The sequence below is a fragment of the Rana temporaria genome, chromosome 3 (genome assembly GCF_905171775.1).
Source record: "Rana temporaria chromosome 3, aRanTem1.1, whole genome shotgun sequence".
NCBI lineage: Eukaryota > Metazoa > Chordata > Amphibia > Anura > Ranidae > Rana > Rana temporaria.
The window spans coordinates 145,065,863-145,080,201 of NC_053491.1; the positions used below are offsets into that span (position 1 = coordinate 145,065,863).

At 40.4% G+C, this 14,339-nt stretch overlaps 1 protein-coding gene across 6 annotated transcripts in view; it reads left to right on the forward strand.

Moving 5' to 3' along the window:
- KIF21A (kinesin family member 21A) overlaps positions 1–14,339 on the forward strand; it is a 235,803-nt gene that overhangs the window by 207,555 nt on the left and 13,909 nt on the right. For 4 of the 6 annotated variants that reach the window (XM_040343616.1, XM_040343617.1, XM_040343618.1 and 1 more), the window contains 2 exons: positions 10,859–10,897; positions 12,256–12,392. In XM_040343616.1, coding sequence (XP_040199550.1) covers positions 10,859–10,897; positions 12,256–12,392 — 176 coding nt within the window. The remainder of the gene's footprint in view (positions 1–10,858; positions 10,898–12,255; positions 12,393–14,339) is intronic. The other 2 variants (XM_040343619.1, XM_040343622.1) reach the window with 1 other exon arrangement.

The window sequence follows — 14,339 nt, forward strand, 5'->3', positions numbered from 1 at the left end:
TAGAATGTAGTTTTTTTTTGGGGGGGGACGGGGTTGGATTTTCCAGATGTCTACAGCTGTGGAAGGTTGTGTATTGCATCTGTTCATCTCCCACAATTGAGGTAGATGAGTTAGTACAGTGTTTCCCAACTCCAGTCCTCAAGGCACACCAACAGGTCATGTTTTCAGGCTTTCCATTATTTTGCACAGGTGATTTGATCAGTTTCACTGCCTTAGTAATTACCACAGCTGTTTCATCTGAGGGAAATCCTGAAAACATGACCTGTTGGTGTGCCTTGAGGACTGGAGTTGGGAAACACTGAGTTAGTACATTCTCTGTTTGTGTTACAGAAGCCAGTCTGTCTATCAGCCCTTTTGCTTCTGTTTTTCAATATTACCGAGGGCAGACATGGGAGATGCTGCACTATTCGTTTTTCACCATGTCGTAATTTCTAATTTCTGAACTTCTCCAAGCTGTAAACTAACCATTTACACCATTTTAACATTTGCATCTATTTTTTATGTGGCCTAAAGTAAAACTGTTGGTATAAACTTGTGATGCAAAAAAAAAAAAGTTGAATGATGAACGTAAAGGGAACATATGTTTTCCCTCTTACTCTTGGATCACTGTGGTTTTGAGTTCTTCTTCGACATTCAATAGACAAAAGGCTCAAATGTAGATAAAAAAAAATGAATAAAATATTGTTAAAGGGGGCGTGGTCTAGCCGTGATCGGGAATGGCTGCTTAACTGGAAAGCTCCCGCTGCTGCAGGCTGCAATTCTCGGCTAACGGAATCGGTAAGGGGTCCCACCGACTGGAATACGACTAATCTGATACCCGTTGTCACGGTGATCATCCCCATACTGTTTTCCATTCTACCCGACGAATTTTCACCAATTTACAATCTTTTGGAAATTCCTGTCAGATCTTATGATGGCCGAATTCCCGGGAGGCCAGTCAGATACATTGGCCACTTCTCAAGGGAACTTTGACACAAACCCCCTTACCGACAAACGGAATCCCCACCTCGCTACGGACGCTCGACAGAGCCTTAGCCTAAATGATCTACACTCCGTGGCAGCTGATATTAAAGAGACGCTATCAGCTGCCATTGCGGATCTGAAATTGGACATACGCCCAGTTTCAGCGCGCGTCAGTGATGTGGAAAAAACTACTGCGCAACAGACAGCAGCTCTGCGCCATATTAACCACAAAACCAACGTACACATTACGCTTCTGAGAGACTTATACCGCCAAACAGAAGACCTCGAGAACAGAAGCAGGAGACATAATTTGAGGGTACGGGGACTGCCCGAGTCGATTGATTTTGATCGACTCTCCCTCGCAATTCTAACAATTTTTAACGATTTGCTGGGTCGCCCACCCTTAACCAACATTAAAATGGAACGCCTGCACAGGGCCCTGCGACCCAAGGGCAGACCCTCTGATCCTCCTAGAGATGTCATATGCCATATAGATGACTTCTTACTGAAAGAGGATATTCTGAGGTAGGCAAGACTGCGCTCTTCTCTGAAATTTGAGGGCTCTACATTATCTATATTTCAAGATCTGTCGAAAATCACGCTCCAAAATAGACGTGATCTGAAACCTTTATTGGATGCACTGAGAAACAAAATGGAAGTTTCCATTTGGCCTGCAAGCGACCAATCAGGGTCATACTGCCCTGCTGAGGGTACCCGAAGATCTACATGCCTTTTGCAAATCCATGAACATTCCATATATGGAACTACCAAATTGGTATGCAGACTTTCGTTTTAAAGACAACTCCAGAGACTGCAGGAAGGATGACACTGTCGCTATGGAAACGGCCCCTTACAGAGCCAGGAGACGACGATCCCAATCACCTAGTCACCTAGATTCTCCAGGCATTCCAGATCCTGATCTTCAATCAACAAACGTGCCACATTCCAGGAAACCCAGAAGGGATAAATGGGTGTATTCTGTTATTTATAAATGAGTGTATTCTGTTATTTACACTTTTTTCCAAAATTGTCTAAAACACATATATTTTATTGATGTTTATTGATGTTTCTTCTATCTTACTCCTGATATATATAACCCTTGTGGTTTGACCTGAAACGTATTTGTTTTGGTGATTTCAAGACACATACGAAATTGCTACCCTTCATGCTGCAACTTTTGTGGCATTCAATGTATTTTTTATTTTTTTTTCTTTGGATTTATTTATGAAGGGTGGAGACAATGTTTCTTTCTACTATTATCAACACTATCATTTAACTATGCATTGATACTACTGTTTTCAGGTCTACCCACATGGGCAAGGGATCTGCAATTGTCTCTTTCTTACATTTTGTTACTGCAGTTCTCTTCCTATGATAATATTACTGATGGTTGTGACCTGTACCTAAGACCCGGACAGCGCTCCTGACACACTGACATGCTGTCCGGATGCTGAGCAGTTTTACTACTTTCAATTGTTTATATCTTATATATTTGGAATGTTATCAGATTCCGGTCTCTCATTACCCTTTATAATGGGAATTCCATTAGCCTCATCATTTCTACTATAGCATATTGCTTTCTTTCTTTAATAGTCTGTAGGCGGCGGGCATCCAGTCGTTCCGATTTATTGTTCTCTGACTCGGTTCACTCCAACCCCCACGGAGTAGCTCTTGTTAGATCTCTTTATTTTTTCTAATAAGATACTACTTCACCTTGTACCGCATATTTTTCCCTGCGGGGAAATTTTACTCCTGTTAATTTTTATTTTTATTTTTGTGATAGTCACCGGTACTATCTGTTTTGAGTATTTAATACTCAACACCTAAACCTTCCCTTAAACCCCTTCACCCTCGTTTTTCCTATTTTCTCAACTTGAGGATCCCCTCCTACTTTTGACTAATATGACTACCCCCAATAATCCTACAACAGACCCTCAAAAGACAATCAAACTTTACTCTCTTAATGTAAAGGGCCTCAATATCCCAGAGAAACGGTCAAAGCTTTTACTATTGTTGAAGAAATCAAAAGCAGACATAATATTCCTTCAGGAGACCCACTTTAAGTCCAACAATTGCCCAACCTTTACGGATAAGAGATTTCCTCTGATACTCCACACTACAAACCCAAACTCCAAATCGAAGGGAGTTTCAATACTAATTTCTAAGTATTGCCCCTTTCAAATTTTGGACACTAAAACTGATAATGAAGGCAGGTACCTGTTTGTTAAAGGATCTTTGTATAATAAACCTGTGACTTTGGCCAACATATATGCCCCTAACAGGCTCCACGTTCAATTCTTTAAGGACACTATTGAAGTCCTTAAGTCATTCTCCGTCGGCTCATTGATACTCGGTGGAGACTTCAACATAGCCCTGAATCCCCTTCTAGACACCTCCACTGGCTCCTCTACAATATCATATAAAACACTGAGTAGTATTAAATCTTTGCTAAAAGACCTTTCCATTCACGACACCTGGCGAATACTAAATCCCTCTTCAAAAGACTTTACTTTTTACTCTCTCCCACATGACTCCTATTCTAGAATAGACTATTTTTTCTTGTCCCACCACGATCTAAACACTATTGAAAGCGCTACAGTAGAACCCATGCTCATATCGGACCACAACCCAATCACTCTGCATTTGACCTTCAAAAATAAACCAATCCTTCCTAGATATTGGAGACTAGATGATTCTCTCCTCACATATGCTGACAACATGCAAAAATTGGACGTTCAGATCTCCGAATTTTTCATACATAACAACACTGGCGATGTACATCCTATAAATGTTTGGCTCGCGCACAAGTGTGTCATTAGAGGCAGTTTGATCTCGCTCGGTGCGAGAAGGAAGAAACTACATCAGGCTCATATAAACGATTTAACTAATAAAATTAATAGCCTGGAACTTATACATAAACATTCTTTGGCACTACAAACGCTTGAGGAGCTTTCGAGACTCAGGCTAGAACTGTCTGAAGTCCTAGACAAAAGGGTCAAACGCAGTTTTGATATGTCTCGAAAATTTTTCTATGAGCATGGAAATAAGACGGGGAAATTACTAGCTAACACCTTGCACTCAAAATCTAAAAAATTTGAGAACATATTTGCCATTACTGACCCTAAAGGTAAAAAATATTCCTCTTCTGAAGATATCGCAGACCAATTCCGAATCTTCTACTCCAAACTCTATAACTTGACTCCTGAATTTGGCCCTAAAAATACGCCTTCAAGAAAAGATCTAATTTCTGAGTTCTTGAAAAATTACTGCCCTAATACCTTATCCTCGGACACAGCGAAAAGTATAGATAAGCCTCTGGAAGCAGGAGAAGCTTTAACTGCACTCGGTCAATTAAAGACTGGAAAAAGTCCTGGCCCAGACGGTTTTTCGGTTAATTACTACAGATCTTTCAAAGATGTCTTGATCCCACAATTTCTTAATGCGTTTAATTCTAGCCCTTTCCCGTCCCCACTTCCTAATGATCTCTTAGAAGCCCACATTGTCATGATTCCTAAGCCTAACAAGGATAAAACCCTTGTTTCCAATTACAGACCCATTTCCCTCTTAAATAACGACATCAAATTATATGCTAAAATCATAGCTAATCGCTTACTTCCCTTATTACCTCGAATAATATCCCTCGACCAAACAGGCTTTACGCCGGGAAGAGAGGCTAAGGACAACACCATAAAGGCTATACATGTTCAACACTGGCTCATCAAATCAAAATCTCCGGGTTTTTTCTTATCCCTCGATGCGGAGAAGGCCTTCGACAGGATAGCCTGGGACTATATGTTAGATGTCCTTAAATCCCTGGGCATACAAGATCGAATGTTGGGATTCATTAACCTCTTATATTCATACCCTACGGCTAGAATCAAAGTTAATGGTGTCCTGTCGGAGGCCTTCTCCCTGTCGAATGGCACTCGTCAGGGTTGCCCTCTGTCACCCATAATTTTTATACTTATCCTGGAGCCTTTCTTATGTAGACTACGAGAGAATGTGGATATTAGTGGAGTTAAGATTAATAACACAACTTATAAATTAGCGGCTTTCGCAGACGACATTCTACTATTTCTTACCAACCCAATAATTACAATTCCGAACCTACTTAAAGATTTCTCCATGTTTAGAACCATCTCAAATTTCAAAATAAACTTCTCCAAATCTAAGGCCTTAAATATTTCCCTTTCCACTGACACGGTAAACCAATGCAAACTTAATTTTCCATTTACCTGGGAGAATGAATCTATACCTTATTTGGGAATCCACTTACCGTCCAACATGGATAATCTGTACACTATCAACTTTGTTCCCCTGCTGAACACCATAAAAAAAGATTTGCTTGAATGGAACAAAGGCATTTTCTCATGGTTTGGGAGGGCTAACGTCATAAAAATGTGTATCTTGCCTAAAGTCTTGTATCTCTTCCAGACCATTCCTATTACGATCCCTGCCACATTCTTCAAATCTCTAAACCGTGTCTGCTTGAAATTTATCTGGAATGATAGGCAACCCTGTATCAAATGGGACAAGCTTACTATCCCGAAATCTTTGGGTGGAATTGGTCTACCACATTTTAAAACTTATTATTGGGCCTGTCATATGTCCAGAATTATTAATTGGCACCTACACAGTGGCTCCAAGGACTGGATCCAACTGGAGGAATCTTTAATCTCTCCACCAATCCCTCTGAAAAACCTTCCATGGATTGATCCTAGGAAGGTTCCGCACCTTGCAAACACACATCCCATTACGGGAACTTCATTGAAAATTTTCAGGTCTCTCTGTAAAAAATTTAAAATCTCTTCAATATATGGACCTATTACCCCAATATCCTTTAACCCTGAAACACCATATCATTACCTCCCCCGACTTGGATTCAGACACGACTTGCAGGGCTGAAGCCTTCTTTGAAAAAGAAAATCTCATTTCTCTGGTTCATTTCTCCGCTAAATTCCCGAATCTTACTGTCTCTCCTCATAACTTTGAACTAATCACTCTTTTTTTGAAAACATTCGGTTTCACTAACATTTGGCACAGGCCTAAGACAACCTTTGAATCCGTCTGCATAGGAAAGGCTCCCCAAGGCCATTTAATTTCCCTCATGTATTGTGTATTGAGCTCAACATCAGACCCACAATCAGACAACACCAACAAGAAATGGGAAAGGGATCTACGTATAACAATCTCTAATGACCAGTGGACTTCGGTCTTCCATCGCCTACACAAGGGTTCACTAAACGTCCTGATACAGGAAAACAGTTACAAAATATACTCAAGGTGGTATAAAACCCCTTACATTATTAATAAATTTAGCCCAAACGTCTCTCCCTTGTGCTGGCGATGCGGACTAGAGGCTGGCACTCTCCTCCATATATGGTGGGAATGTTCAGCTATCACGACTTTTTGGAAATCAGTCCATGATCTCATTGTGTCCATTACCACCTACACCCCGGACTTTACAGCTGGACAGTACCTATTACACCTCTCCTCTCTACCCAATTCAGTCTACAAGAAATCTATTGTGTTTCTTATCAACGCGGCAAAGCTGTGTATTCCAGTTAAATGGTCGCAAGCAACCCCTCCAAAAATTTCAGAGTGGATACGCAAAGTGGATCACATTGCATATATGGAGGAATTGATATCCCATTCTAGAGATTCTTCTAGGAATTTCCGAGATAAATGGGCATGCTGGCACCACTTTGCGGATTCTTCTGAATACCGTACTTTGTTGGATTCCTGATGAGTCCCGGAATCTGATTAATCTCCTCTGTTCCTATTTTCTATAACTTTGTCAATTTGAATCACACCGCTTATAATAGGATGGTTTCCTCAACCCTCCCTCTACCTTGCCTTCCCCTACCCCTTCCTTTCCCCCCTAAATACTCGAATTTTATCTTGACTGCTTTGTTGTGACTATGATGGATCACTAACTTTAAATATTGATCCTTGTTTTATGTTCTTGAATGTAATGTCACTTATTCGACTTATTGCATACATTGTAACAAGATCGCTTTGTATACTCTTACATGTTTTAAAAACCCAATAAACATATTTGAAAAAAAAAAAAAATATTGTTAAAAAAAGATTCTGCTGTTTTGAAACTGTCTCACTGCTCCCTGCAATGGGTGCTAGTGGGACATGCTGTGGGATGCAGAAGAAGTGCTGAAATCACTGTTTGCATACTGACAATCCCAGGTTTTGCAGAGGAAATTTAGACAAAAATCAATGTGCTGTTTTATTATAGGCTGTTGCCAATAACTTACATTTCCCTTCACAACTTTCATTAGGCAGATTTACTTTAGGAAGCTGTATGTGAAATCTATTTTATTTTAAATCCTTAACTGCATGTTGATGAGGTTTGATACTGGCCAACTAACCCGGTTTTGTCACTGGGTTTCCAACCACTCGAACCTGATGGAAGTTGGAGGGTTATTACCCTGTCTTTTTCCTTTGGGCCGGCTCCTCGTGCCACCCTTCCAACCCAGTATTCTTGTACACCTGTCAATGGTGACCAAAATACCAAATTCTTTCTCTTCTACTACTCCTTGTTCCATTTTTTTTCTTTTGTATTTTCCCATTCTACCTGTTATCAATTTTCTTCAAAATGTCACTCCTTTTTGTCTTTTTAGACATATGTAACCTCTGTTATTGCCATCAGATTTATACATACAAAATATGAGCCAAGACACAAGGAGGTGTGGATGTCTAACTTTATTTCAAAACTTGAAATGGACGGCACACTTTTTTTCTGTTTCCATTGATTGTAGCTCTGTTGATAGTGCTTCACTGAAAATCGGTTAAATCTTTTCTTAATCTTACGATCTGTGAAGTACAGTTTTATGTTATGGTTGTAGTATTGTGGGACATTTTAATGAAAATATGGAAATGATAGTAATGTAGAGATAAGGGACAAACTGGATTGAAACGACTGAGACCATACATTAAAGCGGAGTTCCGACAATTTTTTTTTTTTTTTTTTTAAAGTCAGCAGCTACAAATACTGCAGCTGTTGACTTTTCTTTTTAAAATATGGACACTTACCTGTTCATGGCGCCCACGATGCCGGTACCCAAAGCTGATTTGTCCCTCGGCTCTCTGGTGCTGCTGCCATCTTCGGTAAGGGAATCGGGAAGTGAAACCTTGTGGCTTCACTTCCTGGTTCCCTACTGCGCATGTGCGATCTGAATGGTCCCTGCTGTCTTCTGGGACCTGTGCCTCCCATAAGACAGCGGTGGGGGGTGGAGGAGGTGCCAGACGTGGTGTAGATATCCGCAAATATCTATGCCCGGAAGTGGAAGCAAATACCTGTATTAGACAGGTATCTGTGCCCCCCTGTAAGGTGCCAAATCTATTTTATTTTAAAACCTTTACTCCATGTTGATGAGTTTTGATACTGGCCCACTAACCCGGTTTTGTCACTGAGAGAGCCATGTAAGGGTGCAAATCTGCTTTTTCTCTCTTTTTATTTTTTTTATTAACATATATCGCATTCATTGGTGTATAACACTCACAGGCGTATACCACTCACAGGCATATAACACGCACCTTCCTTTTTAAGAGGTACGTTTCAGGGGATAAAAAAATGAAATTTTTAAAATAAAGAACTTTGAAGCAAAGTAAGGGCCAGTGCCCATCAATGCAGCCTGATCAATTGCCCATCAATGCAGCCTGATCAATTGCCCATCAATGCAGCCTGATCAATTGCCCATCAATGCAGCCTGATCAATTGCCCATCAGTGCAGCCTGATCAATTGCCCATCAGTGCAGCCTGATCAATTGCCCATCAATGCAGCCTGATCAATTGCCCATCAATGCAGCCTGATCAATGCCCATCTGCAGCTTCACAATTGCCCATCAATGGAGCTTGATCAATGCCCATCTGCAGCCTCCGCATTGCTCATCAATGCAGTTGGATCAATGCCCATCTCGGGGGAGGGGGCGGGATGAGCGCCGTCGGATTACATACAGCGAGAATCTCCTGTTTACTCGGCGGCCTCTTTAATACAAAGACCCGCCTCCTGGACCAGTTTCTATGATGGACAGAACACTGGTCCAATGCCGGTCCAGGAGACGGGACCTCCTATTACAGAGGCCGCTGAGATTCTTGCTGTATGTAATAAGACGGCGCTTTTCCTGCCCCCCTCCCCCCTCTCTGAGGCAGCCTAAATTGGAGTATCTGCGTATAACACGCACACATTATTTTCAATCAATTTGCAGGGTGAGAAAGTGATTAGCTACAGGCATATGCTATATTACAATCTACACTAAGAATGGGTCCCCTTTTGTAATTGTCGGTATGCAGTCCTGCTTTTTAACCACTTAACAACCGCCCTATAAACGAAATACGTCTACAAGGCGGTTGCTTAACTCTGGGAGGGCGTCAATGTACGTCCTCCCAGAATCGCGCACACGGGAATCTCCGTGACCACCGGGTCCTCCGGGCCCGGCTGATCACGGATCACGGTAAATCGCCGCTGATAGCAGCGGTTTACCACGTGATCGCTCCGTCCAATGACGGAGCGATCACTAGTAAACAAACCGGCGTCATGTGATGACGCCGGTTCCTCCCTCCCCTCTCTGTACCGAATGGTACAGTGTGAGAGAGGAGAGGGGAGAGAGCGGAAGCAGCAGCAGCTGCTGCTGCGGGCTGGATCTGTGACACATGCAGTCACAGATCCAGCCATCCATGCCTCCCTGTGCAATACTCTGCAATGCCCCCATACTCTGCAATACCCCAAAATACTCTGCAATACCCCAAAATACTCTACAATGCCCCCATACTCCGCAATACCCCACAATACTCTGCAATACCCCACAATACCCCACAATACCCCGCAATACCCCACAATACTCCGCAATACCCCACAATACCCCACAATACTCCACAATACCCCACAATACCCTGCAACGTCGTCTATGGGGATTTTTAAGTAGCGAAGTTTGGCGCCATTCGACGAGCGTGTGCAATTTTGAAGGGTGACATGTTGGGTATCTATTTACTCGGCGTAACTTCATCTTTCACATTTTATGCAAAAGAATGAAGAAAAAATACTAAATTTGCCAAATTTTATAACAGAAACAAGGAAAAATTATTATTTTTTTACAGAATTTTCAGTCTTTTTTCTCTTATAGCACAAAAAATAAAAAACCCAACGGTGATTAAATACCACCAAAAGAAAGCTCTATTTGTGTGAAAAAAAGGACGAAAATTTCATTTGGGTACAATGTTGTATGACTGAGTAATTGTCATTCAAATTGTGAGAGCACCAAAAGCTGAAAATTGGTCTGGTTATTAAGTGGGTTTACGTGCCCAGTGGTCAAGTGGTTAACAGCCCCCAATAGTTATAGAAAGCTATAATTAAATTTTCCATTCCCCATAAACTGAATTACCATTTTTTTAATGATCACTGAATTTATTTCTGTGTTGGCAGTGGTGGCACTGCATTGAGTGCAGTGACGTCTGGGTCTTCATGACTGAATGGATATTAAGACTTCATTACCACCACTGTTACTTCCCTAAAGACCGTACATTTTTTGTGTTTTGTGGCTACTTGAATGATCATCTGCTATGATGGGAACAATGTGTAGAGAATCCCAATATATGTATGAGGTTATACCATTACGGTGTGGTGATCTAATCACTGTATTGGTATTGACTGAGCAATTATTTGCATCTATGTAGTGTGGGAACACACCGCTTCTGAAACAAGAGCCCACTTGACTAGTACAGAGACAAATACAGATTGTTGGCCCGTTTAAAAATATAGAACACCATATCAGTGCACTTTGTCTTGTCTGGAGTTTTTCTGTATTTCCTATCCATCAAGCAGTCTTTATCTTTCTGATCTCTGTATTCTTTCCCCTTGCACTCTACTACTGATCTTTATAGGTCTGATGAAAGTGATTCCTCTCTGTCCGAGGTACACAGGTACAAATTTCCTTCCTTGTACACCTATTTTCCTTGTTGTAAGTAACGCTGCTCTTCTGCATGATGCCTTTCTTTTGTCCATGTTTACTACCAATTTGGCGCCCAATATTCATATGTGAAGCATCTGACCTTTAGAAACTTTTTTTTTTTTTTCAGCTTGTGTTATTGCATTGCATGCTACTTTTTAACAGCTTTTTTTTTTAGTATTGCAGGATGGTGGTGTATTGACAATGTTGTGTTTTACATTTTGTTTTTCAATTGTATAGCATGCTATACAAGATGCATCTTTTTTCACTGCAAATGTGTAAGATACTAATCTTTGTCATTTTACAGATCAAACATGAATCCTAGTTTAAATTAATGTTGACCTGCTGGTAGGCAAAATTACTCTTTTGGAAAGTTAGGTTTCGAATCGCCTATAAGCAGTTTATCCTTCTTGGGTTAATCAGATTTTCCACTATTGAGGTTATAATAAAGTGTGTTCTGATCCCTTGTTAAGGGGTAGCTCACTGTTAAAATCCACAAGAGATAAGTAGCTAGTGAATGTGTTAACCCACCAGCTTATGTCCAAAACTGATTTTTATTTTGGGTGTATTTAACTTATGGGCCTTGTACATACAGGCTTCAGTATGTGAAAGAGAGGAGTTATCAAAACTGGAGCAGCTCCACAGCCAATTGATCAGCTTTTATCTTCAGCTTGTTCAGTTAAAGTGTTAATAAACCCACAGTTGTAAAATCAGTATATGTATACAGTATATAAAGACTTGGGCCTTGTTTTCACTTGTGGTTGTGAACAGTAAAAACATGCAGTTGAGTCGCGTTTTTACTGCACCCCCAACTCATTTAAGCTGCACAGGGGGGGGGGGTGTACATATGCCACAGTCGCGGTGTAGCAACAATGATCTCTGCTGATTGGAGGCGCCCCCCAACCAGGTGTAGTACATATAGTTGTGACGCACTGGTGTGGGGTTTAAGGGAATAAAACAGGTGGTGAGGGGATAATGCCTGCTCACCACCTATCAGATTCCCTCTGAAAAACAATACAAGTGCAGATCGCTCTTCTGAGGGCAACAAGGCTGAAGACATTTTAGTTGAGGTCATCTTTTATGAAGCCTTTTAATTTCAGCTTGTCAGTCTTAATTGATAATATAGTGGACAACCCATAAATGTTGCGGAAAGCAAAGCCTAACACTTTCCTTTTGTGTGCCTAAGCCAGTTGACTTATAACAATTTCAGATATTTAGTGACTGCTGCATGTGTAGCTAAATAGGTCTGGAAGCTGAGAACACTGAGATTTTATGTAATGAGCAATGTTAACACACGTGTGTTTTTTTTTTTTTTTTTTTTATTATCTCTAGGGGCATAATTAACCAGTTTCCTACTAGCAAAAGTAACAAGACATCTCTCGTACAGTGTATGCATATAGCTGAAGGCCACAACAAGGCTGTTCTTTGTGTAGATGCTACTGATGATCTTCTTTTCACTGGATCTAAAGGTCAGCCACATTATTTCCACTTGTATAAATATTTGCTGACAGCTAATATTGTATGACTTTCTGATCTGTGCTGCGTGCTATTGGTCTTAACTATTTTACTTTGCTTTTAAGGCCTCTATGTACTAATGCAATCTATACTGTAACATTGTGGTTTACAGATTGTTCCAATAATCTTGATTTTTGAAAATTGAATTTTTGTTATTTGAGTTATCCGTCACTGCTCATATTTCAAATTTGCAACAGTTAGGGGTGTTCCAAACACTGGGGTCATATTTTAAATCCGAAGCATTGCGGCTTACCAGTTCTTGGATGTGATGGATGCATTTGTTTTACTTTAAGGCTTCCTTTCATCTTTCACCTAGTAATCCAGACAAACCAAGCTTTATTTTCACCTGATGATCCAGCCAGATCAAGCTATCCAGCAAATATAGCAGTTAGAGGGTTGATGCAAACCATTTAACACTGACAGGGTTGCATAAAGTGGTCAGCTTCTATTTGTTCTTTTAAAACTTTTATCCTAAAAAGAAAAAAAATGTTACTGTAACTGCTTTAAGGGTATTGGCTGGAGTTTGGGTTAAATTTGTTAGTGCATCTAAATCTGCCAGTCCATCTAACACGGTGGTTCTTAACATGTTTTTTGAGTTATGAACCCCTTTAAGAATGCAATGAAAGCTACGGACCCCCTTCCCAGAAATATTCACACAAACACAACTCTGTATGCATTAAATTTGCGTATGTGTTATGGCATTTAAAAATAATGTACAAAAGTTTGAAGGAAAAAATCCTAACAAATTCACTCCTACAGTGCCTTTAAAAAAGCAACCCTGTGTCATGTTACAACTAAAAGCATAAATGTATTTTATTGGGATTTTATGTAATAGACCAACACAAAGTGACACAGGATTGTGAAGTGGAAAGAAAATGATAAAGGGTTTTAATTGTTTTTTACAAATATATGTGAAAAGTGTGGCGTACATTTGTATTCAGCCTCCCTAAATCTATACTTTGTGTAGAACCACCTTTTGCTGCAATTACAGCTGCAAGTCTCTACCTGCTTTGCACATCAAGGTGACATTGTTGCCCATTCTTCTTTGTAAAATGGCTCAAGCTCTGTCAGATTGGATAGAGAGCTTCGATGAAAAGCAATTTTCAAGTCTTGCCACAGATTCTCAATTGGATTTAGGTCTGGAATTTGCTAGCACCATCATGTACAGCGATATCACAGGGAAAAAAACACCTTTTCTCCGAATCTCAGACAAAGCTTCCTGATTATGTGTTGACCACGAAATGCATTGAGGCTGTGCTCTCGCTCTTACTGACGTAATTTCCAGTACGGTTGGTTCCGTTTTTTGCTGTGGTGGTACGCACGCTGAGACTTGGAGAAAAGGCGTTGTTTTTTTTTCCCCCCTGTGAATCATTTTGCCTTTATCGCGCTATATTGTCCTACTTCTACCAAGATGGATACATCAAGGGATGCATTATACCGTCCAAAAGATTTGGGCATACATAATCTCCTATTATCTAGTTATCTGGTGAGTCTATATGGTTCTTATATTTTGTTCAATATTATTGTTTTGTGTGGTCATTTCAATATGCACTAAATATTTTCACATATATTGTTTATATGTATATATAAGTTGGCTCCAACCTTTTATATATCTTTATACAAATTTAAATTGTGAACATGAGGCAACAATTTAAGAGATGTTTAGTGGTTGGTGTTCTATGCAGAGGCAGGATGTGTTTCCTTAATTGTTTTTAATGTGAAACAATTTATTTAAATGGGGAAGGGGATGGCGGCAATGTATAGTGAATGTAAATGTTTATCGGAAGCTCACGGACCCCAGGTTAAGAACCTCTGATCTAACGCTACACTCTCCACAGATAAACAGTGCTCGTGTCCAAAGGTGTGTGTTTATGGAAGGTTACCACAAGGGAAATCACTGC